This window comes from Musca vetustissima, unplaced genomic scaffold (assembly GCF_032173495.1).
Source record: "Musca vetustissima isolate MV318-11 ecotype Yass unplaced genomic scaffold, APGP_CSIRO_Mvet_v1 utg7565, whole genome shotgun sequence".
Lineage (NCBI taxonomy): Eukaryota > Metazoa > Arthropoda > Insecta > Diptera > Muscidae > Musca > Musca vetustissima.
In genome coordinates this window covers 50,141-75,428 of record NW_026883138.1, presented here as the reverse complement: position 1 = coordinate 75,428, position 25,288 = coordinate 50,141, and the positions used below count along the sequence as shown (strand labels likewise).

The 25,288-nt window shown below is 35.2% G+C and overlaps 1 protein-coding gene across 1 annotated transcript in view; it reads right to left on the bottom strand.

Moving 5' to 3' along the window:
• Positions 1–1,923: 1,923 nt before the first annotated feature.
• Positions 1,924–25,288, bottom strand: part of LOC133329898 (rap1 GTPase-activating protein 1) — a 44,509-nt gene continuing 21,144 nt past the window's right edge. The window contains exons 3-5 of the mRNA XM_061538355.1: positions 2,973–4,658; positions 2,396–2,908; positions 1,924–2,319 (exon numbers count right to left, since the gene is read on the bottom strand). Coding sequence (XP_061394339.1) covers positions 2,164–2,319; positions 2,396–2,908; positions 2,973–4,658 — 2,355 coding nt within the window. The 3' untranslated portion in view covers positions 1,924–2,163. The remainder of the gene's footprint in view (positions 2,320–2,395; positions 2,909–2,972; positions 4,659–25,288) is intronic.

Here is a 25,288-nt window from a genome sequence, read left to right as displayed (position 1 = left end):
GCTGTAAAGTTGAAAATTTTCATCATTATTTTTAATTTGTTGTTTTTTGAAAATAAAATTCCAGTCATTTTTTTTTTTTTTTTCATTGAAAATATTTTCGGTTAATTAAAAAATGTTTCATCCATGTTCGCCGTTTTCAACTGACACACAAGTAAATAAGGTCCTACCGAATGTGGGTAATACGGACGTTCAACAAATCCTATGAAGGTGAAAAGGTGGGTATTGTAAAACGCACATATTCTGATAATTTATTTCACAAAATAGTAAAAAACAGACTGATTGTCACTTACACCTTATATAAATACACCTTGATTATAACATGCTGGACTACATAAAAAATAAATTGCGTAGAAAGAAAAAATAACTGAATTTCCAACTCATAATGCGAGGTTTTGTAGAAAATTATTTTATTTTGGAATAATAATTGAAGAGTTTCTCACTCACTAGTCAATCTCATCCATTCACAAATGGGTTCGTCGTCACGACAGCATATGATTTTCCAACTCATAATGCGAGGTTTTGGAGAAAATTATTTTATTTTGGAATAATAATTGAAGAGTTTCTCACTCACTAGTCAATCTCATCCATTCACAAATGGGTTCGTCGTCACGACAGCATATGATATATAGTGTGTGGGCCCTTTAGAAAAGATAGCGGTAGCCTAAACTCAATATAAATCAAAAAACCTAAATATTTGTTTATTATTTATTTTATTAATAATTCAAAATGGTAACAAAATTCAATATGGTGTTTGTGGTTGCTATAATTCATGTATTGAATGTAAAAGTAAACGGTAGAAGTTATACAACCGAATATGGGGGGTGTTTGCTTACATAGTCAAATGTGGAGTTTAAATATTTTAGTTCATTATGATTTGTTTAACAATGGAATTAAGACTAAGTTATTGGGACTTAAATATGTTATGTACTTGAACTTTTACATATAATTGTTATGTAAATACTGCAATAGAAAAATAATCGATTGCATATGTTAGAGATACACATGTGTATATATAAATAATTATAAAATTACTAAAATATTTCTGTTAAATCTAAAAATAGGGAATACTTATGTACAAAAGGAAAATGTGGGTTGGATATAGAACAGTTCTTTGAGGTTACAAAGCGCTGTGCTTCATTCAAATTGTGTGGTTTGTTGGATGTCTTCAGCTGTAAAACAGTATAGCTATAATCTTACATTGGATCAAATGTATTTGGTATGATGGAATTATGATCTGTTTGGATTGCTCAAGACACTTCTATACCTCTTCTTCGACAGAAACAAAACATACAAATACTCGGTATGTGTTAACACAACGTATAGCCCATTTACGGATAATGTAAGGGTGCGAGCATAAGAGCTAATCACTGGAGAACCGTCAGTGTTGTTAGGGTTTGTGCATTTGTGTTGCCACATTGATTTGTTATTCAACCTACTATTTATTTCATAAATACTGAATTCAATTATTTTATTATTTACTATTCATCTTCTACCGTTCATTACTACGCAACAAACCCGTCTCTATGTGCTACTTTCTATATTATATGTATAATCTACAAAACGGACATCTAATTTAGATTAGTATTTCGATCATTTATATAAGCTCCCAATCATTCACTACCGTACCTCGGGTTGAGCTCGCTTCTTTGAGATTTTGTTCATATTTGGAATAAATGTACATTAAGCAGGTTTTCGTATCCAATCCTCTTTTTATATCTTAAGTATACTTAATATTACTTTTTGGTGTAAATATTTGTGTTGATGTTGTATGCATTGTGATTAAAAGAAACGGGCGAAACAAACGAATTGTTAAATACTAAGATGTAGTCACTGCCGCATTCTATGAAGGTAAAAATCTCCTCATGATAGGCTCCGGGTCAGAATGGCAGCGACGTATTTATTGTGTGGAAGAGTGAACGGCTGAACTAATTCACTATTCGATTGGTGTATATTGTCGATTCTTCTTCGAGAAAGAATCACAGATTTGCGTTAGGCGTCGTTGTGCTGCTTAGCATTTCCTTGTGTTTATTTAACGGGGTTAGCAAGTGTTTTACACGGCACAATTGGTTATTGATTTTCTAATTGTCATTTGCTTGGCAAACTTCGATTTAGCGTAATTCATAATTGTTGTTGTAGAATAGTTCGTTGTGTGGGTTGTTTCTATTAGATGGGGGAAATTGAAAGGGGAGACGCTGCCACTTCTGGCATGTATTCCTTGAGTAGATCTCTTAAACGTAATATCTCTTTACCCGCGGCGGCAAGATCCCCCTGAAGTGAAAGTTCTCGTTCTCGAAGACGCTTAATATCGCGTTGGCAGGTCTGAAAAACGTATTGTGAAATGTGAGATATTTTATTATAATTACTGACAAAAATAAATTACAGGTACTACACTTACCACATTTTGACGCAACAAATCTAATTTGTCACACTTAAGGCGAGTAACTTCTTGTCTGAGATTGTCAATCAGAACTATCGTTTCATTGCTAGGCGATGAACCCATAATAGTTTGGGAGCCATCTAGGCATAGGGAACATGCCTTTGTGTTTGCTTCGGCAGAGGACATGGACTCGAGACCGGTATCGCTGTCAATGTAGACTGCACCCCCATCCAGGTGGGCCATCATAGGGTCAAGATCCACACTGTTGAGGCTGGAATCATCACTGGTCTCCGACATTGTGGCCGTTCCGCCAGAGACCGCATTGCCCCCAGCACCATTATTGGGGACGATCGACGAGGAGTTGTTTCCATTCTGCGCTTCTTTGTCTCCATTCCCACCGTTATTGTTATTTCCACTGCCATTGTTGCTATGGCTAAGCGGAGCTCTGGACGTAATGTCTGGAGATGAGGATGTGGACTCATTTGACGACTTTGATTTCGAAGAAAATTTCGAAGTTGTGCGACTACATGTCTGGAATATAGAAGGATATATTTAAATGATTTTGTCTTCCAAAAAATGTTTGATCTGGGCTTACGTTTAAATTAGGCGTTTCCACCAAACTCGTGTCTTTCTTCGAGTGAGTGCTGGTTGCAGATGAATTCATTTTTGTGGATACACAGAATTTTTCGACGTTGGCGATGTTGCTGGTGTCGACGCTTTGTGAACGTACGCGAGATATCAAAGCTTTTTTGACCGTATCAAATAAACGAGATCCCGTCGTAGTATTATCGGACTTTGGTGTTTCCGGCGTAGGGCTTGCAGCAACGGTGCCACTGAGATCTGCGCCCAAAAATTCTCTAGTCTTTTCCTTCAGCTCATCAACAAGATTTTGTAAAAGAGACGTTCGAGTCCGCAGCTCAAGTTTGGCAAACTTTTCCGCCTTATAGCAAGCGTTTTCGGCGTTTATCAATTTGGTTAAGATGAACTCTTTGAATTCCTGGCCTTTACGGAACACAGCAGGGTTGGGTAAAGTTGGGCCGAAGAAGGGTACATCGTCGCGCGCCGTTACACTCACTTTGTATCGCGTATTTGGTGTGTTTGGCTCCAGGGGTTGAATTACGATGAAAGCATGCAAAAAATGACTGGCTATCATGTCTGGTGAGAAGGGTGTATTCGATTCTTGAAACACAATAGCTACAATGTCGTTACCAATGTGGCGTTTGCGTTGCAATTGTTGTGGGTCACCCTCGGTATGCGGCAGCATTGTGGACACATGAAATATTACTTCACGCTCCTTGAATACTTCGTAAATGGCAGTGTCGCCGGTGTGGCCATTCTGTATATCCAGACCTCCGCGATACCCCTTGTGGTCCTTAAGACGAATACGTTGGCCCAGCACGTCAAGAAACTCCTCAAATGCCGGCGATGATTTGTTATTGCAAAAGAGTTCTTCCTCAGTAGTTTGGCCATATCTTTGGTATAGAACGCCGAACTTGAAGTTAGAGACTAAAACATGTTCATCGTAAACTCCAATCAGTTGAGAGGCCTTTGGGCACAGAACAGGCATGAAGCTATCGACGTTTATTTGGTCATTCAATAGGCGAACCATTTTATTTGGGCTAGGACTGGGGCCCATGCATGAAACTGGGATCAATTCGTGCATGGTGCCCGTCTTAAGTCGCAAAAGGATGCGAATGTGCTCCTGATTGGCCACGTTTTCACTTTTGATCGAAATGAGCACTGGACCTAGCAGATCGTCGTGACCTACCAAGTTCGAGTGTTCCCGACCAGCATAAAATCGCCTATAACACTTCGCTGTATCGTCTGTTTCGAATTTGGCCATCCAGGTAGTTTGTGGCAACATCGGCTGACCGCGAGAGTCATATGTGCACTCATGCTCCGTGCCATCCACCCAATAGCCACTAGCTGGCAACACAATCATGGGGTACGGGGCACCCTTAGAAATAACCTCTTCAAGCAGTCTTTGAGATGCTGGTATTGTTGAAATTATCGATGATTGTGACGAAGATTGCGATTGGTAGTGATGACCATTCGAAAGCATTTGTCCTCCCGATGCTGTTATAATCCCACTCAATTGTGGTGACGCCGGCGTGCTACTTGAAGTGGCCGAGATGGAATGTCGCATTGTTGTGCGCGAACTAGAATGCTGCAGGCTGTGGTGTGTGCCATGCGACGAATGCATTGCCATGTTGCTGGTACTGACTTCATGAGACGAATGTGGATTAGGTACACGTTCATCATTAGATGTGCGGTGTTGTGTCTGCAAAAAATTAAATTTATTAGATTAGGATCTACTATTGTTATGTATTAGAGATTGGTTTTGAATCTTTCAATTCTAATTCCAGAGATTTTCTGTAAAATTTATGTCTATAACGTCAATAGTTTAAGTCAGCCCCCATTGTTCAATAAACATAAGTGTATATATTGGATAATTGCTAGTAATTATTATCTGCTTCGCTTTAAAACTTTGGAATTACTTTGCACAAATTACATTCTTGCAATTAATTTTTTAAGTAGATAGAGGGGTCCGACCGACTTATTCGCACTCAATCGACAACATATACAAATGCATTTGTTGATGTAGAAAATGTTATTGACATCACATAATGTCGTGGATCCCATCATCCTTAGCAAACACTAAATATACAACACAGTAAAAATAGAAGAGTATTGGGAACTGAACATTCATGGAATACGGAAGAAGTCAAACAAATGAAATATAAAAGATACGTCAAATGAAATGAGTAAAATCCGACATAGTTGGCACTACCTCAACAACAAAGACCGTGAAAAAAATTGAATTTCGCTTTGAAACCTTATTGAGAGTAGGTATGTACTGTAAACTGTTTTTAGTTTATTGAATTAGTATTTTCCAACATGAAACTATAATCGATAAGTCGGGGTTTACACAAGCAACAATTGTAAGCAATTCTGCGGAGTTTTTATTTTTGGAGACGGAGGTGCGAAGTATGGAAAGGGCTAAGAAATTCAAAAGAGAGTCGTAAAGATCAAAAGCAGAGTTGCGTATAAAAGTTGCATGTGTAAACTCGAAAAGACAAAAATATTATATCGAAACACACAGACATGCCTACAAGAAGCAGAAAACCATTGCTCAATCTGATACTTCCGATAGAAACTAGCTTATAAATAACCCCATGATGCGAACACCAATGTAATACATACAAATAATTTATGACCTATTTCACCAAGCCTTTAACAATTTAAGGGGTTACAAAAATGCAAATGGAACTTTAAATTATATTCCCATGTTACTTTTTGGAAATAACTCATTAATTCCCAACCCTTGTCGTTATCTTGCTCCACTGGTTTTGCCCATTGTCTTGCAGTTGGCATTTGGAATTGAAACTTGAGCTTAATTCACTACCCATTTCTATATTAAGTCTAAATCTAACCAAGCGTCGTGAGAATTTTTCATTACTAGCATGTAATGATCAACAGTAACTCCATTGGCAAGAAGAACTACTAGGTACGTTTGTAGGTGGGAATAGTTTTATTCACTGGGAGATGAATACAGTTTCAGGGAAAACGAGTATTCAACAAAGAGTGACATGTAAAATAATAGCGCTGGATTCCATCAAGCAAGACGACAACGCCAAACGTTCAACCCATACCTATTCAGATCAGTAAGCTAAGATCAACGAAGCGGAAAGAAACACCAAACCACATCAATGTACATGTGTGTAGAAACGTTTGTTTTTTTTTCTTCATACTTTAATCAACCTTTCCATCGCTGCAAAGTTATGATTACGTGAATTTCATTCATTTTCGGCCGACATTGTGTAGGTTTTTTTTCATTTTTTCTTCGTGGAAAACATTTTCTACACATTACGTGCGAAGCACTGCTCTCCACCTAATTTTTGCCAAACAAACGTATTTAAGCTGTTAACTATGCATGTGTACGAATGTATGTGTATATAAAAGATAACTTAGTGCAGTTTGACTAGGGTTCAATGTCACCGTATTTAAGCTCATTGCCATATACGAGAATCTAACACAGAAGCTCCAAAGTTAGTATATTCGATGGTAGGCCTATGACCTATGAATTTTACCCGATTCCGTTTGGATAGTTCCTGGGATTTTTTGTGGAACAAAATTCATTCCACTGTCAGTCTCTGTGTGAATTCACTTCAAAGCCGAACCTAGCCAATATGCTATACATAAAACACACTACAGTCGACGCCCCGTATAACGAATACTAAGTTTAACGAATTCGGGATATAACGAATAAGCAAATTAGTCGACTTTTTGCACTGACTATCGCATATAACGAAAGTTTTCCAAATGTATATACTGGGTATAACGAATGGCGCAAAAATAATGGGCCAGCCTTATAAAAAACATATATAAACCCGCTTTTGTTACTGTTATTACGTTCATTAATGAATTTTTTATTAGAAATCCAATGAAAAGTGGATTAAAATTTTTGTTTTTAAATAAAATGGCACCATAAAAAACTTCGCAATATAACGAATTTTTCTCTATAACGAATGGGTCTGACAATATATCATTCGTTATACCGGGCATCGACTGTACAATGTTTTGTTTAGTCAGTCATCATAAACAGTCCAGCCTGGGTTTCGGAACAGTTTGCATAGTAATAAATTGAATGCGACAATGGTGGCAAACAAATAGTTGTATTCGTTCCACGACGCACTCACGCATTACTCCGGTCGCATTAAAACGAGGTCATCCCCAACATCTATCACATGTGTGTACATAGCACATTCTCGCACACATACACATACTAGTGCATACCCCATCAATATGCCACACGGCAGCCCGCTGTAATATACACCACATATGCATGCTTCTTCCAAATGCTATACATGACTTGGTTGATATTGGGATCCAGCCAAGTTGTCAGAAACAAGTCATGCTGACGTCATAGTTTGGAAATAAGTAATTTGCAGAAGGGGAATCGTGAACCGCCATTGTTGTCTATGATGTTGGATCTAACTTCTCTGTAACGACGTGTGTATAAAGCACAGGGGAAACTCCGTCACAACTGCCACATTTTAGAAAACGTAGACTTTACCTGCAGACATATATTGCATTCATTACTTTACATGGGACAAAGTTTTTATCATATACTGTTTGAAACAAAAAGCTATCTATACGAGAACTGTTAACACATCACATCCAGTGCGAACGAATTTTTATTCAAATATAAAATTATGTGAAAATACATAGTTGCTTTCAAAACTAATTGATGTGAATGGTAAAGTTTTTGAAAATTCTGTATTAGAATCTTTGCCTATTTTGTCGCATACGCCAAGTTGACTATTAACAGGGAACAAGACATTTTTCACTTTTAAGGGGACCCCCCCCATTCTCGGGGTCAAAAATTTTGTTGATATAATTCGAATCTACACTAATTAATGAATGTCCCTACAAAATTTCAAGTGAAAATCTCAAGAACTCTTGAAGATATTGTGACGGCTGAAGGGCTTCTCAAATTTAAAACGCGTTTTTCTCTAAACATTTTTTTGTGAATGGCGGGCACGATAACTCAAAAACTAATAACCCAATCGATTTCAAATTTTTACACCTTTCTCTGTGAGTGTATAGCTATCGTATGAACTAGGATAAAGCCAATCGGTGAAGATCTTTCTTATTTTTTAACTTGGTTTTTGGTCAAAAATCGGCGATTTTCCAAAAATATTTTTTCAAAGGTCCACCATTTTGTTAATTTTAGAGCGAAGTCAATAATTCTAGTTCATACGAGAGCCAGACATGTACTCTTTCTAACACCGTTAGAATTTTCGGATTCCGATGTTCCAGTGAGGAGTTATCATGCCCGCCATCAAAAATAAGGAATTTTCTTTCATTACAAAAAACAACAACAAAACAATAACAAAAATTTTTTGTAAATTATTTTTCTTCTCTTTTAAATCTTCAATTATATATGTGCAAAGCATTGGTATTGAGTTTTTTTTTACATTTTCCATTTAAAACGAGGGAGATTGAATTAAAAAATGTATGATTTTACTGTTAACATCTCCATAGAGCTGCGACGTAAAACAGTTATTCCAAACCACTTTCTTTTTCAATAACAAAATAGGTTTTACTTTCTATTTTTGTTGATGGCAAACACTCGCCAAACGACTAATGCGCAAGATTAACTTTTCTGTATTTTTTCTCTTCGATCAGCAGTCAAATTCGATGTCTGTCGAACAATAAATGGTTGCTTGTATAGATTATCGCCTCAACAGGAGAATATACCAAAATAAAATCACATTTGTTGTTAGACAACAAGGTACATAACTGACATTGCCTTGACAAGTATTTAATTCAGTTCGATACTTTTATTATTTCTTCTTTTTGTTTTCTTTAGTGACGATTTTGCATATCCGAATTGGTAAGTGTGGCAGATCGCGTTCATTTAATGATTGCCATGAAGGTTATTCATTAAACTAGTCGATGCCGAAAAAGACGCACATTCGAGTATTGTTTGTGTTCACAATGAGTTGAATTTAACAATTAGACGGGTCAATAAGCCAAATATGATACAATTTTCAGAGCAATTTGAAGAAAAATTGCAGATTTTATTATGATATTATTTAATGATTCAAAAATATGAATCTCAGACTTTATTTGAACAGTTTTTACGAAGATTTAAAAAATAATTAATTGTAGTTTGGAACTTCCAGGCTTTGGCGTATACGTTCTTCTTGGCAAGCAAACTAGTTTGAAAAAGTCTTCAAAAACGGTTTTTATTTTTATTTTGTGTTATTTTCCGAACTAACAGAGCAATTAAAAATGTGTTCTCAACTAAGAAATCTTTATATCGTTATACAAGAGAGCAATTCTAATACAATGATGGCCATCAACATCATTGTATTAGAATTGTTCCATCGTTAAATCGCATAATCGTTAAACGGGAATTCTACTGTATTTTAAATGGTTGATTTTTTTCCTATTTCCAAAAAACTTTAACATTCCAAATGTATTCGTGGATTAAATTTCCTTAATATACACATTACATATACAATGATCGCGGTTTAGTCATGTGCGAGGAGGATATGGCATTAAGTTTACCAACAACCAATGCAGCTGTCTCTCAGGCGAAGAAACCCAATATGGGTACTTATCCAATTGGCAATGCATGTGGTTTAGATCAGAGTGGCTCGGCCCTTTAGTGTTGGTCGAAAAGCAGCGTTTATTAAATTTCTTTTCTATTGACTGCGACTGCTACCGAATGATCAAGGGAACCAGGTGAAAACATACAAGTTCCTTAACGGAAATATCAAGCTTCTGTCGTAAGAACACATATGTCCGATGTGATTCAAAGGCCATTTTAAATGTGTATTACATTTTTGTAAATGTGTTAGGGGAGTATTTTCTTGACCGTCATCAATGTAGCATTGCCTCTAAAGCATGTTTATGTACAAGGGTACAGGTGAGTTTTTTTTGTGTATTTAAAAATGGGCTTTTAAAAGAAATGTTAAAGCAAATATGATAACTTATGTGATATGCAAATTAGAGAAGAACAATGGTTATTGTTGAATCATGCACTTCACAAACGGGGTTGAATGGAAAATGACGATGGTACGAACGTACCTTACGATGCAGTTTACACACAGCCGACTACCGTATAAATTACACTATGATACAAAACAACAAACAAAATTTATCCTAATGCACCAATTCTTTTTACTTGGAGTCCCTGGATCACGAAAATACCTTTTTCACATATTTTAGTATATTTCTAAATAATGAACTAACAAGTTAAAATAAAAAAATGTGTATAAGTCATCCATATATGAAACCACGTTTTCCTCTACATTTACCGTTATAAAACAAATTTACGAAGTGACCCAGCAAAACCAAATGGTGCATTAGAACCGCTGAATAATTTTTGTGTCGCACAGCGTTATCCATTCGGCTTCTTACAATATCATGCGAAGTAAGCCAAATCTTTAGTATACACGATTTCACACAATAAAATGCACTAAATATAAGTAGCGGATCATTAGTACTGGAAATATGTGGACAGCATCGTGTTAAAAAAATATTCAAATAAGCGAAGATGTACAAACGTTGGAAAACGCTTGCTCAACATTATTCGAACACAGCATTTCAAGATAGATACAAATTCACACGGCCTTTGTTACCGTTAATGTCTCCGACAGACAAGTGACTTTGTCCATAATTACCCGATGGTAACTGTTGTTGCTTACTTATGTTAATGACTTAACTTGGAAAGACAATGGGGTGTATGTACTCCAAAATGAAAACTTTGAAAAAAGTATTGCATTGACAATTCGAAGATGTGGGAAAATTCACACAGTGACAACTTATTACCCCCTCAAAAATGAAGAGTAAGCTCGTCTCAGTGTGTACTTCTAATTAAATGTTCGTGTAGTGCTTTGGAGTTTTTAATGATAGCAACAAGGAAAGACAGGCTATTCATCTCATGACATTACATGACCAACAGACACTACCTACATAGGAATGTAATAGACGAATGAGTTTTGCTATAGTTTAAAATGCACATCGCAAATTTTATGTGCAAACTCCCAGCCGTGCTTAGTATTATGGTGTATATGAGAGGCACTAATAGCGATGCATTATGATTACAGTATGCATCGGAGTTTGTTCATCCTAATGGATCACACACACACACGACGAACAAACTTCAAAAGCATAGAGGCAAAAACGGCAAACTCAAACAAAAAAAAATTGACTGCATCGTTATTGCACCGAATCAAACTTTATTTCATTTCTCCAGCAAATTCGGACGATACATGGAGTAATAAACCACAAGTCAATAGCCGACCTGTAAGACTGTGAGCTGTGGTGTTAATGTGTTAAAATTAGAAAAAAATATCAATCTTTGAGTACCATACACTATTTTGCAAACACTTTCACTGTTCGCAAGATCATAATGGATTCATAGACACTTCCCTAGCAAAATCGACAAGTATTCCCCTATATATCATGTTAATTTTAAAGTACAATTCGTTTACAGTTTTTAACTTTTTCTCATATTAATAAATCTCGTGTCTTATAAAAAAAAACAACAACATTACGCCTGACTGTCTGAATCAAAACAAAAAAACCTATATTGAAAGTTGAATGTTTGGAATATTATTTGCTTACATTCAGAAAACTTTCAGAAAATATTTGCCCTCCGAATCATTAACACTAACCATTAAGAAAATTACAAATAAATAGAACTTGATAATATATACATATATCGTCCATCAACTGTGCACTTTCAGATAGAAATGTTTGATTTTCCATAGACGCACACATACGCACCAGCAATATACGTGGAAATATTGTTATCAAATAAAAGTGATCTTAATACATTGAATAGATACCCTGCATTTGGCTCCTGTAAATATAACATGTGGCAACCCCTATATATAGTATATATATATATATATATATCGCCCTCAACTGTGCACTTTCAGACAGAAATGTTTGATTTTCCATAGACGCACACATACGCACCAGCAATATACATGGAAATATTTTTATCAAATAAAAGTGATCTTAATACATTGAATAGATACCCTGCATTTGGCTCCTGTAAATATAACACGTGGCACTATTTTGCAGCCGAACAACCCCTATATATAGTATATATATATATATATCGCTAAAATGTCAGTAAAACAAATAGTTTACAAAATTGTACTTAAACATTTAAAAATGCTACAACGGGGCTAGAGCTGTTGTGGTCATGGAACGGATAAAGAATATTGCTCCGTTATGTGATTTGAGAAAAGCAGGCGCCACAGCATTAAAATGTAGTAGACACATCCTTCGTGATACGATCCTTAAATAAACTGAAATAAATGGACTGGGAATGTTGTTTTATTATAAAGAAATTCTCTTATTTGGAAAACTAAAGTGAAAGTGAACATAAAACACAAAAGACTCATTTTAAGGCCTTTGATTCGACACAATACAACATTTCTCCTCAAATAGGTTAGACTTTAAATCGAGTTGCAGCATTTAGCCTCGTTTGCATATGAAGAGGGAGAGAATAAATCATGGTTGGCGCAATCATTTCACGATTTGTTTTCTTTGCGACAATAAAGCGTGGGCCGTGTATGTGAGGGCACACCTATTTCTAGATCACTCATTTTTTTTCCTCGACAGCGGCAACGACATACAAGACACCGTATAATAATAAGAGTAGGAAGTCTTAAATGAAACTAATTTAAGTGGGTACCTAAATATACCCGAAGCATACAGAGAATCAAATACATACATGCTTACAAATGCGAATGTAAGAGTACACATTCGTGAATATTTTTATCAATTCAAAGTTTATTGCTGCCGAGAAATACCCGTTTAAACTTGGTATCGAACACAACAAAGCATCAGTGCTTGGAATGGAGAAAACCCGTTTTGAACTAAGCCATTTAATTTAATTGACCTTTTGGAAAAATAGTCAGTATGTATAACAAATGCCAGGCAACAGCATACATTCAATACTGCAAATCTGAACATTTACACAATGTGACTGATTGCCCTAATCGAGTCGACACAACTTCGAACTCTTACAATGAGCCGAATGTGAACATTTTTGACAATTCCGAACAAGTTCGTACGAAAGTAACATATAAGCCAAACTTTATTTTGCCACATTAAAAGAATATTTTACAAACTGGTATTGGCATTAAAGCTGCCAAGTATGTCGTTAACAATTGCATATTCGAAAGCGAACCGCCACCAACCACAAAGTATGGTAGATTTACTGTAAAAAATGCTAACTGCAACGTTTTGGCTGATGTCAGCCGGCTGGTAGTTTTTTGTCCCTCAATGTATGTGTATGTCATTCTGTCCGTCCACAGTATGTAAATAAAAATATCTGCAATTGCTTTTATATGCATACATGTTTTTAGTCTGTTTGGCTTGCAAAATTTCGATCTATGTGTATATACTCCAGCGTTGAATCTACCATGCTGAAGGCAGAGTAAGCAAATGTGTGCAAGAAAAACACGAAAATACCCGACTAAAAAATAGTACCGATTAATTTCATGGTGGGCCACTGCAAGTGCAAGCCACTTATAGAAGACAAACAACCGTAATCCACAAACAAGTCATGGGACTTATTTCATAATCTGAACCAAAACTTGTTCAATAATATGAATGCAATGACAATCGTCTTATTAGTCCGTGTGTGAGAATGTAGTCAAATGTGTATGCATGCTGTATTATTTACAAACACATACGAACATTCACTATTGTACAAAATAAGACCGAATGTAAAAATAATCAACTATCAAACTCAAATACAGTCGACTTCGCTTATAACGAACGCCGGTTATAACAAACTTTCTTTATAGCGAACACATTTCCTGGTCCCAACGTTTTAAGACATATTATTCGTACAAATCTTTACTCTTATAGCAAACTACGACAATAGCGAATTTTTTGTAACGAAGTATCTATTCAGTCCCAACTTCCAGTTTTCATTTATTTTAATTCGGTTATAACGAACTTGCTATAAATATACAAAATACAAAAATTAGTTTATAGCTAACGCTTGTAATCTTTACAAAAAATCTCAGGTTCATCAAATGAAAAGAGAAACAGCCAAAGTATTGCCAAAAGGGACACAACAATTTCATATTTAGGAACTTAATATATTTTTCTGCTAATATTTGCCTATATTTACACGTACCCCATAAACCATTCCCATAACCCATCCTTAGTGTTAAATAAGCTTACAATTGACAATTTTCCACAACCTATTAATTTCTTATTTATGATTGCTTTATTAAAGAGGGAAATATGAAAACCGTGTGTTTAAAACGGTTAAAATAGTAACTGTGTTCGCAATAACACTTAGCAAATGCGATTACAAATGACTTACGTTCGCAATATTTATATACAAATTTTTCGGAATAACACTTTCAAACTGTTAGTACTGCAACAGTATTTGCAATAACACTTGCTATACATTTCGTCCGAATAACAATTTGGCAAATGACTTTCAATTTTGATTTATCTTATTCTTCGAGTTGTATTTGATGAGTGACGTTTAAAAAAGTGCATACATAAAAATGTTGAATTGAAACAAAAAAGTAAAGGGTACTAAAATATTTAATTAATTATTAGTATACGTAAAACTTTATATATTCAACAAGTACTAGTTGACGAACTGGCTCAAAATATGTGTTGGAAAGGAAAAACAAAATATTAAACCGAAGAGCTTGTAATAATATTACGAATATAAGCTTATTTCAAAAATGATTAGGAAACCATTTTCTTGAAAGCTTAATTTATATTTAGGCTTCTACGCTTGTTGCATACTATATAAATCAGCAAAATTAATGCAAGGATTAAATTTTGTTTATTTAACAGTTGGTTACAAGATCTTTATAATAGTAATCACAAGCTTATTCTAATTTTTAATATCCAAACTTTTTATAGCGTTTTGGTTTGTTGGGTAAAACTTCCAGAATAATACAACACAGCGGAAAGCGGAAGATGTAGGCACAACACATACCTACACATGCTCACCAACTTCCATGCACATGTGTGTACTCTCTTTTTTTAGTACACACCAGTTTACGAACAGTAAATCGGAAACTAAGAAAAAGAAAAACTATATTTCCGAAATCAAATAATTAGACAATAGAAATGAGCCAACAGAAAATGATGCAATGGCAAGGCAACTCCTCCCATGCTATTACATCATCAAATCATCAAGATGAAAGTGTAGAGTAACCAAAAGGTATTACACTCGATGCAAAGCAAACAAGTGGCAAATTAAACATTGTTCGGGTATATCGCTATTCAAAATAAAAAATTTCACCTTCTCTAATACTTTCCTCCATTATAAGCATCATTATTTTTAAATTATTAAACGCTTACAACGACATGTTTCTGGCATTAGCCAAGTAATCAACAACGATGACCGGCGTTTCTCAGCGTTATTTACTGAGGAAATATCCACTTTATCAGTTAATAATTTAGGTTAGACTAAGCAACAGTCTGGTCCGTTCTCTGCATAGTTGACGCTAAAGTCCGTTCACTAACAATCTTCATTTCTTAATTTGCAAAACTTTCGCAGCGAACCTATTTCACCTGTCCATCCCATATGAATGATAAATGGTTTCAAATTAAGTAGCGTTTCCACTGACTACAATTAAGAGGAATTAAAAACATAATTATTGTAACTTTTTCTAAGAATAATATGCGAAACTAGAACGAATGCCACAGATCGCGGGCAAACTTTGCATTCGAACCAATCATTGAATGTACTAGCACAGCTGGCTTTAAAAGTGGTCATAGTGTTATTGAAATTTAACAGGTACTCCAAATTCTTGTATGCATTGTGATCAGAAATCAGTGCCTGTCGCCAAAGACGCATTTCATTCCAATGGCCGGACACATAAATATTTCACCTTAGCCGGCACAATGAACAATCAACTGGGTCGATGCGACTACCTAATACATCTACATTGTTTTGAACATTTTATGATTTTGTGTGCGTCAATTGCTGGAGTAGCTCTATGTGTACACCCTAATAAAACTTATAATGGTTTTGACAAACTTATTGAAAAAAAGGCAAACATCAAAAAAAAAAAAAAAAACGTGAACATTACCGGTCACAATAATGGAAGTGATTGTGTGGAAGGCCCATTACGGGCCATCGCTATTCGTTATTAAATATGCAAATACACGGACATGTGTTCCATAAAAGAACAAAACTGAAAAATAAAATAAAACAAACATTACATAACGACGCAACTCCATTAACCATAAACGTTTATAGTAATTTTGAGGAAGGTAGGTACGCGTCAGTGTAGTCTCGAACAAGCGACAAATTTTGGTAGATAACACTGTCTCCCACTATCTGCGGAGTAACCGAATTTGTTTCGTCTACAAGCAGATGATGTCGATCTTTTTCTAAGCGAGAACCTTAACCCCATTACATTATTGTCTAATCGAGAGAGCAATGTCTTGAAGAAGAGATTATATATCAGATTCTGTCCTCCGCTCTTCCATCCCACTACCCCCTTCCACAAGCCGAATTCGTGAATTGTTTGCTTCATATTGAATTACATTGAAACGCAAAATAGCTGCAAACAAAGAAAAGTCTGCAATGCAATACATCATGTGATCCCTCGCGCACTGTCCCTTCCACATTGCTTTTATTTTTGTGTATGCTGGTGGTCCGATAAGACTTGGCATCAGAGTCATATCTATAAGATAATAACTTCGTATTTGCAGGAAATATAATTGTAACGCAGTTCCAAATTGACTCAAAGTCTTTTTTAAAAGATGATACTATGGAACAGAGATGACATTAAAATGCATTAAAAATACTTTTTTTCTACCATTGATCGAAGTTATTATCGATTTCCCTTTACAAATTTAAAGTATGGAACAAATCACCATATACGGTTAAATCCGCTTAATTGTAAATGCCAAAATGCAGTTAGTATGTCTCAATTATCATATGTTTTCAATATTTCGAAGTTTGAATGATTGATATATGTTTCAATTTCTTCCAAAAACTGGTCCGTTTGACAAATTTTTAGATTTCCGACTGCCAAAATGTTGACACATCGGCGTTGTATGCTGTGTATCCTTCAAAGTAGGTAGGAAAGTTATTTTGCAACTTTTTTCACTGGGCATATTTTTAAATTTTATATTATTAAATTCATCTGTGATTCTTATTTTCTTAAGTAAGGCAAATGTACATGTATGTTAACCCCGGAAAATACATGTACATTTTGTATATGCAATTGTTATTATTAATATTTATTGTGGCGACAGTTGCATAAATAAAACGTAAGCTTGTATTTGGAAACATTTTACAGTTGAAAATGTTCCTAGGTCATTGGTAGGAATTCAATTGTATTCAAACATAGGCCTATTTGAAACTAACATACAATCAGTATCGTCATTACATACAATACAAATAAAGGAGCAGGTATACCTTTAATTTCGTAGGCGGTAATCACTGCGTCCGCACGATAATTCTAACCATGTGTTGTAAAAAATCACAAGTCATTAAGTTGCAAAACAGGGCGCGAGTAAATAAATTTCTTAAAATCGATATACATACGCACATCTGATGGTAATTAGGTAGAAGAAAATACATTTTAAATGGGAAAAATAACCGCCGCTCGTAAGGAGACTCTCATATGTCTCATCAGTTGATCATTAGCGGATGAATAGACAACCACCAAGGAAATAATGCAGACATTGTCGTCTAGTTTTGGTATTCACAATACCAAACAGACATAACCTTCCGTAATCATTCAAGAACGAATGGCAATGTTGGAAATCGACTTTTCTAAACAATTACACACGACAAACAAAATGTTCGGTGACTTGTTATTGTACATGGTTGTTTTGAAAATACCACCCACCACAGCAACAACTGTGTCGCCTCGTAGCGAACTGCTGATAACGGCATTGAGCATATTTGTCTCAATAATTCCAAAATTCAAATGGATTTACCAAACAAAACATGAGGGAGATTATGAAATTTGAAATAGTAAAAGTGGCACGCCACAGGGCGCTTTGTATGTATACATGTATGCCCCTTATGTGGATGTATGTATGTGCATATCTATATGACAATGGCAAAGACACAAAATATAACTCCTTAAAGCAAATGTCAAAATAATGTCCGCACAAAACACATACATAGTTACATGTATATGTGAATTCTTTATATCATTATCTGTTCAATGTCTTCCAAGACCTAAGGTATTAGGCCATCCAATAAGGACCCAGATTTTGTCTAAACATATTACTATTTGCATTTTCTACATTTTCGACAGAACAACAACATTTGATAATAAATTTATTTTTTACGAATTCGCTTTCTGGATATTTTAGACCAATATTTCTCTTTAAAATTATAAAGTTTTGCCAGTTTGTTTTCTGTACAGGAACACACACATACTCACATCTCTATTAGGCACTGTATACACTTACTTATGGTAAGTAGTGTAACTAAATATTTATGTATATGAAGAAGGCAAACGAATAAACCAGTGTGAATGACTCCGCCTGTGACTGAGTGTAGCAAGCGGAGCGTGTGGTTGGTGTTTGTCTTTAGCGATATGTAAAAACTCACACAACTAATTTTGCCCAAAATAGAACGTCTCTTCCGAAGTGAGGGAGGAAGAAATGGAACGTATGGTGTACACACAAAATATTAGGGTGCCCCGGGGACAATCATATCAAGTTGACGTTGCGCCTCGAAATGCATATGCAAATCAACTACTTTACATATAGACAAGCTTAATGAAATATCATTTGGAAGTAAAGCCAGTTTGAATGTTTTACATACAAAAATATTGTCCAAAAAACTGCTACTGCTACAAATACTATTGACGCCGGTTTACCCTAATAAAAAGTGCCCATGAAGCAAATGGGATAAAATAGTTGAACAGAACAATGTGAATGACGATGATCAATAAATGTTGTAACAATTCCGTCTACATTTGAAATAGACGACGACCTTTCTCCCTGATAAATAAAGGCACGCCTGACTAGATAGAAGAGAAAACTAACAGAATGTTGACGGATCTAACGTAGATTGTTAAAAAGTGGTGCTCTGCAAAATACCGCCCGCATATCGTCTGGTAAAAACATATGTACAAACCGAATAGGCGAGTCGAAAACTCCACAATACTTCAAGATGGAAACAAGACCGAAACAAAAGAGAAAGTTTTTGTGGCCTCAACAATTAAACTGTGATGATTGTGATGGGGTTAATTTCACGCTTTCGCGGATAAGTAGCGTAGGTTGCGTTTTTAAAGCACAGCAGCGGTTCTAATTTCAACATATTTAAAGAAAATACTATTACGCCATTTCTGATCTATTTTTTTATTTGTGATGATGTTCGCCTCTTAACAGCGCCTAATATATTTCAGTATAATGTATTTTTTTATCCATTTTCACAAATACGCACACACACTCACAGTAAACTTTTAAATGTTTGTGAAAGTTACCATCTTCTGTAATTTTGAGGTGCTCAGGCTGACGCCATACTGTTAAAAGCTAGTCGGTGTGATTCAATGGTACATGCAGCTAGTTAAATAGCTCGTACGGATACCGTAAATGCATACAGCACAGTATTTGGGGATTGGTCGCTCACGGAGCTGTTTTCGCTTACGACTTACCTCAACTCGGTTATTGTTGTTGTTGTTCGACTGATTGGTAGTGCTGGTATTGTGATTGTTGCCTCCGACTGATATACGCGATCCGGGATCGCGCCATCTTAATACCCCCATGACGGCTTGTCGCACCCAACGACGTTCAGCGCCCTCGGTGTAAAATGCCACTTTTAACCAAAACGCCAACGATTCTTTGTTTTGTTACAGAGTTTGGTAAGTTGGTAGGTTTCCTGGGTAAAGCGGAACACCTTACGTGGGACGGTGGCAAGTTGTACGCGAAAGTAGACCTCAAGGAATCAAAGTACAATATCTGACTTGGTTGCTCGGCTGCAGTGCATTTGTGGGCAGTTTGAAAATAATTGGTCGGCAGGGGGTGCCGCGGTAATATCCGAATGTGGTTTCTTCTCCAGTGGGCGTCTAAACGAACATTGACTGCACTTGCTAGACCAGAGAGGGTTGGGGGGCACAGATGATGTGTTTCGCCTTCAAACACACTGAGCACAGTACCTGTATTGTTGTGACTGTGTTTTGTTGTTGTGCTATTGTCTGTTACTGTTGGCAGAAATGGGTTGTGGTACAGACAGAAATTTTGCTTCGCTTTGTTGTGGCTATTTTGATTTTTATTTTCTCAACTCGACTTGTCTGACTGGTTTTGAGAACTTTGTGGCGTATTCGCAAACGAATTCACAAAATTTATTAACAAGCTTTGTTTATACATTTCTTAAATGTCAGTTGCCTGTCCAAGCTTTAACTTTTTAAAGCTCTGACTCTGGCCAACAACAACTACGCTACACACTACTTATATTTGGCCTTTTTGTCATCGGCCTCACGGCGATTCTAACAAATCTTTACACTTTTCGTTAAAAAATACAAAAGCACCACGAACTACTTGCTCGGTCTGCTCTTATTTTTTAAAAACCATTATTTAATATTGTGTTTCTTTTTGCTGTTTGGTTTTGCACAGTATTTCATTGTACACATTCACTTTTGTCACTCACTTTATTCTCGCCATTCGGTTTATGCTTTTTTCGTTCGGTTGGCCGCAAATACCCGTTTTTGCAACAATACGCGGATGCATAAAAAATAACTTTATTTGTTCCCTTTTATTCAATTATTCATCACCATCATCGGTATTTAACCAACCACAAATGTTTGATTTGTCATCAACTGCTTTGTCGGATGGACTGCTAGTGCTTCTACGGGGCATTCTCATGCTTATTTTATAATTTGCATTTTGTCATCACAACCACGAATAAGCTCAAATTGTAATTATCCATATTTTTTAGTGTTGCTTCACTCCTCTTTCAATTGGATTTCTTTTTTCTCTTTTTGCGCCGAATCGAATTAAACGAAAAACACTCCGAATTCAAGCACGTCTCACGAACGAATGATTTACTGAACATTTGCTGGTTGCTTCGTTGTTTACTTGTGTAATCGAATAGACGAATAATCGATTTCCACAGTACAACGATAAGAGAGCAAGAGAGAGAGAGAGAGAACGATATAAAGAGTAAATGAGAGGAAAAAATATGAGGAGTTGGAGTTGCCACTCATTTTTGTTTTTGAAATTAAATTATTGTTTATGTGGTCGACATGTCCAGTGCAAGTGGCAAACCCACAAACTGAAGTTAACAGGGAGGCATATATAATTTGGCTAAAATGACGAGCGTTGAGTTTACAGCACGCACTGTATATGTATGACACAATGCATTTTGGGGGAAAAAAGTTTATCGGAAAACATGTGGGGCGTTTATCTTTACATGGTAAAATAAAGAAGCCATGAAGTAACAATATGGCATATAGAGGAAGAGATGCAAATGTGGTATAGTCACTTTTTTTGTTTGTAAACTGAACATTTTAGAATAACTGAAACATGTTTTATAGTTTGCTGTTCTCAAAAAAATAAGATAGCAACGTATCCGTTAAAAATCTTAAGACATAAATCTCGAGCTAATTCACATTCATTAAAAACAATAAATTATATAAGATATAAATTGGAAGTGGAAACTATACTACACCACATTAACATCATATGGTATATTTATTATAAAATATAAAATATATAATATTTTCTCAAATATCTCTTAAATTGTTAGAATAATATTATTTTCAAATTGATACATGGGAAGACAACACATGTAAGCATGTTAAGTGTAAAATTTCAATTTAATCGGATTAAAAATAAAAATTTGGCAATCTAAAAACAATGTCTTTACATAGCGTTTAACTTAAAACCCAAAAATAAAATAAAATTGAATTATAAACGAAAATCTCCGAATTTTAAAGGGCTTGTTCGCCAATGTATATTTATTTCACGTTTTCAAATGCAGCATCAGAAAATATTAGCATTAGCTTACACAGCTACTTCTTGTGGATTTTTGTTTTGGCTCTAGGTCAATTGAAAAACTCGTTGGTTATGTTTTTCTTTTTTGTTTATTTTTATTTTCCAATATTTCGACTGTCTTCGGCAGTCATCTTCAGGGAAATACTACAAAACAAACAAATATTTTAAAGATATAGACTTAATTGTATTGCACAGATCTTACTTTTATGAGAAAAGCAACCGATTTTCATCACCGTCTATGCTAAACTAAGTTTTTCTTTTTTCTCGTCTGTGCTTATGAACTATGTTTCTATAAATATGTGCACAGTGGTCCGCGTCAGTCTTATAATTCAATCTTCTATCGTTAGGTACATTAATTATGTTTAACATTTCTAATGTGAATCGTCGCTTATAATTATTTTCTTGTGTCAATATGTCCACGTCTTTAAAATTCGGTGTAAGTCCCGTTTTTGTGCAATGTGCAGCAAGCGCCGTTTTTTGCTCTAAAGTTTTGTCTGTATTTTGATCTGACTTATGTTTGGAAAGTCTAGTCTTAAGTTTAGTTTTTGTTGTACCAACATATACCTTTTGGCATACGTTGGATTTGTCCCCATTACATTTTATCTTATACACTACATTGCATTTGTCTTCCTTTTTAATTTTTGATTTTGTTTTGCTGAACAGGCTATTGACGGTATTCTTTGATTTCAAGGCTAATTGATAATTGTTCTTCTCATATATATTGGAATTACGCAATCTCTCTGACAGTCCAGGTATATAAGTCAATGTTTTGTATGATTTTTCCTCTTCTTTCTTCTTTTTGTTCTTGTGATTGGATGTTTTTAGTAAATCGTCAATAGTTCTCTGTGGGAAATCATTTTTCCTCAGTATATTACGTATCCTTTCTTTGTTCTTTTGGTGGAATTGTTCGTCGCTAATATCAAGTACTCTGTTGATGAAGTTTGTGGCCGTATTTATTTTTATTCGTCTAGGGTGCTTAGAGTAAAAGTTTATTAATAGTCCAGATGCGGGGGGCTTTTGGTACCAATCTATTGTTAGTGTTTGGCCCTGTCGGATTATTATTGCGTCAAGATAAGGTAATTTTTCGTTTTCTTCCAATTCGTGCGTAAATTGCACATGTCAAAGGAGTTCAGGATATTTAATGTATTCTCGATCTCTGTTCTTTTCACTATGCAAAGTATATCGTCTACATATTTCGTAACTAATTTTGGTTTATTTGTCAATTTCTCCATTGAAGCGTCCAATAACTCCTCCATTACTATATCTGCAATAATCGGTGACGCTGGAGAGCCCATTGGAAGTCCTTTTCGCTGTTCGTACACCTTGTCCTCATATATGAAATATCGTGAGTCTTTTATACAAAGAGTCAATATTTCGATGAAGAGGTCCTGTGGTATTTTTGTGTATTCCTTAATTATGTCCCATTTTTCCGTGATTGTCCTCAATGCTAAATTTATAGGTATACTAGGAAATAGCGAGATAACGTCAAATGATAGTAGAGTAACTTCGGGTAATGTGGACCACCATTTTCCTTTTTTGATATTGTGGGCGTAACAACGGTAAAAAATAAAAACAAATTGTTTTCACAGCATGGTAGATTTGTTGGCTAATTATATTCCAGGTCAAAAATTATATATATTTGTCCATAAAAATGTTATTGCATTATATTTCAAAAAACTCTAAACTGCAAATAAAAATAACTTGGCGGGTAATATGGACCAGTATGTGTTGGTAATGAGGATCAGTAAGTTAAAGGTAGGTTGTGGATTAATTGTGATAAATATCAATTTATTGCACTTGGGTAACAATGAATGCAAAAATATATGGGTCCATGTTTTGGAATAGCCCCCATTTAAGGGTACCACCCCATTTGCGGCATTTTGAAGGTCCTTGCTTCATTATTCAACCGAGGCACCTATAATTTCGGATATCGAGTTTTCAGAGGATAGAATACCTCCTCGCTTTTTAAATGCGCCCTTGTTTCGAACTCGTCCTCATGAAAATGTCCCACTTTTTTATAGTGGTCCACATTACCCGACATTGAATATTTTTATTTAAAAATAATTATCGGCTTCAAAAATGAATAAAAATTTAAAAATAACCGAAAGTAATTACAGATAAACGTGTATTTTTGTTAAAGAAAACAAGAAAACCACATAACTTCTTTATATTCGAGAAAAACAAAATGTTCGACTATTTTACAAAATCGTTCGACTATTGTGTTAAAAAATTTTCAAATCACACTTTACAATCAGAGCTACATTTTCACCTACTAAATTTTTATCATTGCAATTATTTATTAAAAACCAAGTTTGATGTTTGTTTTCACTAATTAGGAAAACATTTATCAAGGCGGCATTGGCATATTTCAAGCATTTTCTTAGATATGGTGGGTGGTCCACATTTGACGCATGGTCCACATTACCAGAAGTTACTCTAGAACTTCGTCTTCGTCAATATTTATATCTTTAATTTTACTCTAAGCACCCTAGACGAATAAAAATAAATACGGCCACAAACTTCATCAACAGAGTACTTGATATTAGCGACGAACAATTCCACCAAAAGAACAAAGAAAGGATACGTAATATACTGAGGAAAAATGATTTCCCACAGAGAACTATTGACGATTTACTAAAAACATCCAATCACAAGAACAAATAGAAGAAAGAAGAGGAAAAATCATACAAAACATTGACTTATATACCTGGACTGTCAGAGAGATTGCGTAATTCCAATATATATATGACAAGAACAATTATCAATTAGCCTTTAAATCAAAGAATACCGTCAATATCCTGTTCAGCAAAACAAAATCAAAAATTAAAAAGGAAGACAAATGCAATGTAGTGTATAAGATAAAATGTAATTGGGACAAATCCAACGTATGCCAAAAGGTATATGTTGGTACAACAAAAACTAAACTTAAGACTAGACTTTCCAAACATAAGTCAGATCAAAATACAGACAAACCTTTAGAGCAAAAAACGGCGCTTGCTGCACATTGCACAAAAACTGGACATACACCGAATTTTAAAGACGTGGACATATTGACACAAGAAAATAATTATAAACGACGATTCACATTAGAAATGTTAAACATAATTAATGTGCCTAACGATAGAAGATTGAATTATAAGACTGACGCGGACCACTGTGCACATATTTATAGAAACATAGTTCATAAGCACAGACGAGAAAAAAGAAAAACTTAGTTTAGCATAGATGGTGATGAAAATCGGTTGCTTTTCTCATAAAAGTAAGATCTGTGCAATACAATTAAGTCTATATCTTTAAAATATTTGTTTGTTTTGTAGTATTTCCCTGAAGATGACTGCCGAAGACAGTCGAAATATTGAAAAATAAAAATAAACAAAAAAGAAAAACATAACCAACGAGTTTTTCAATTGACCT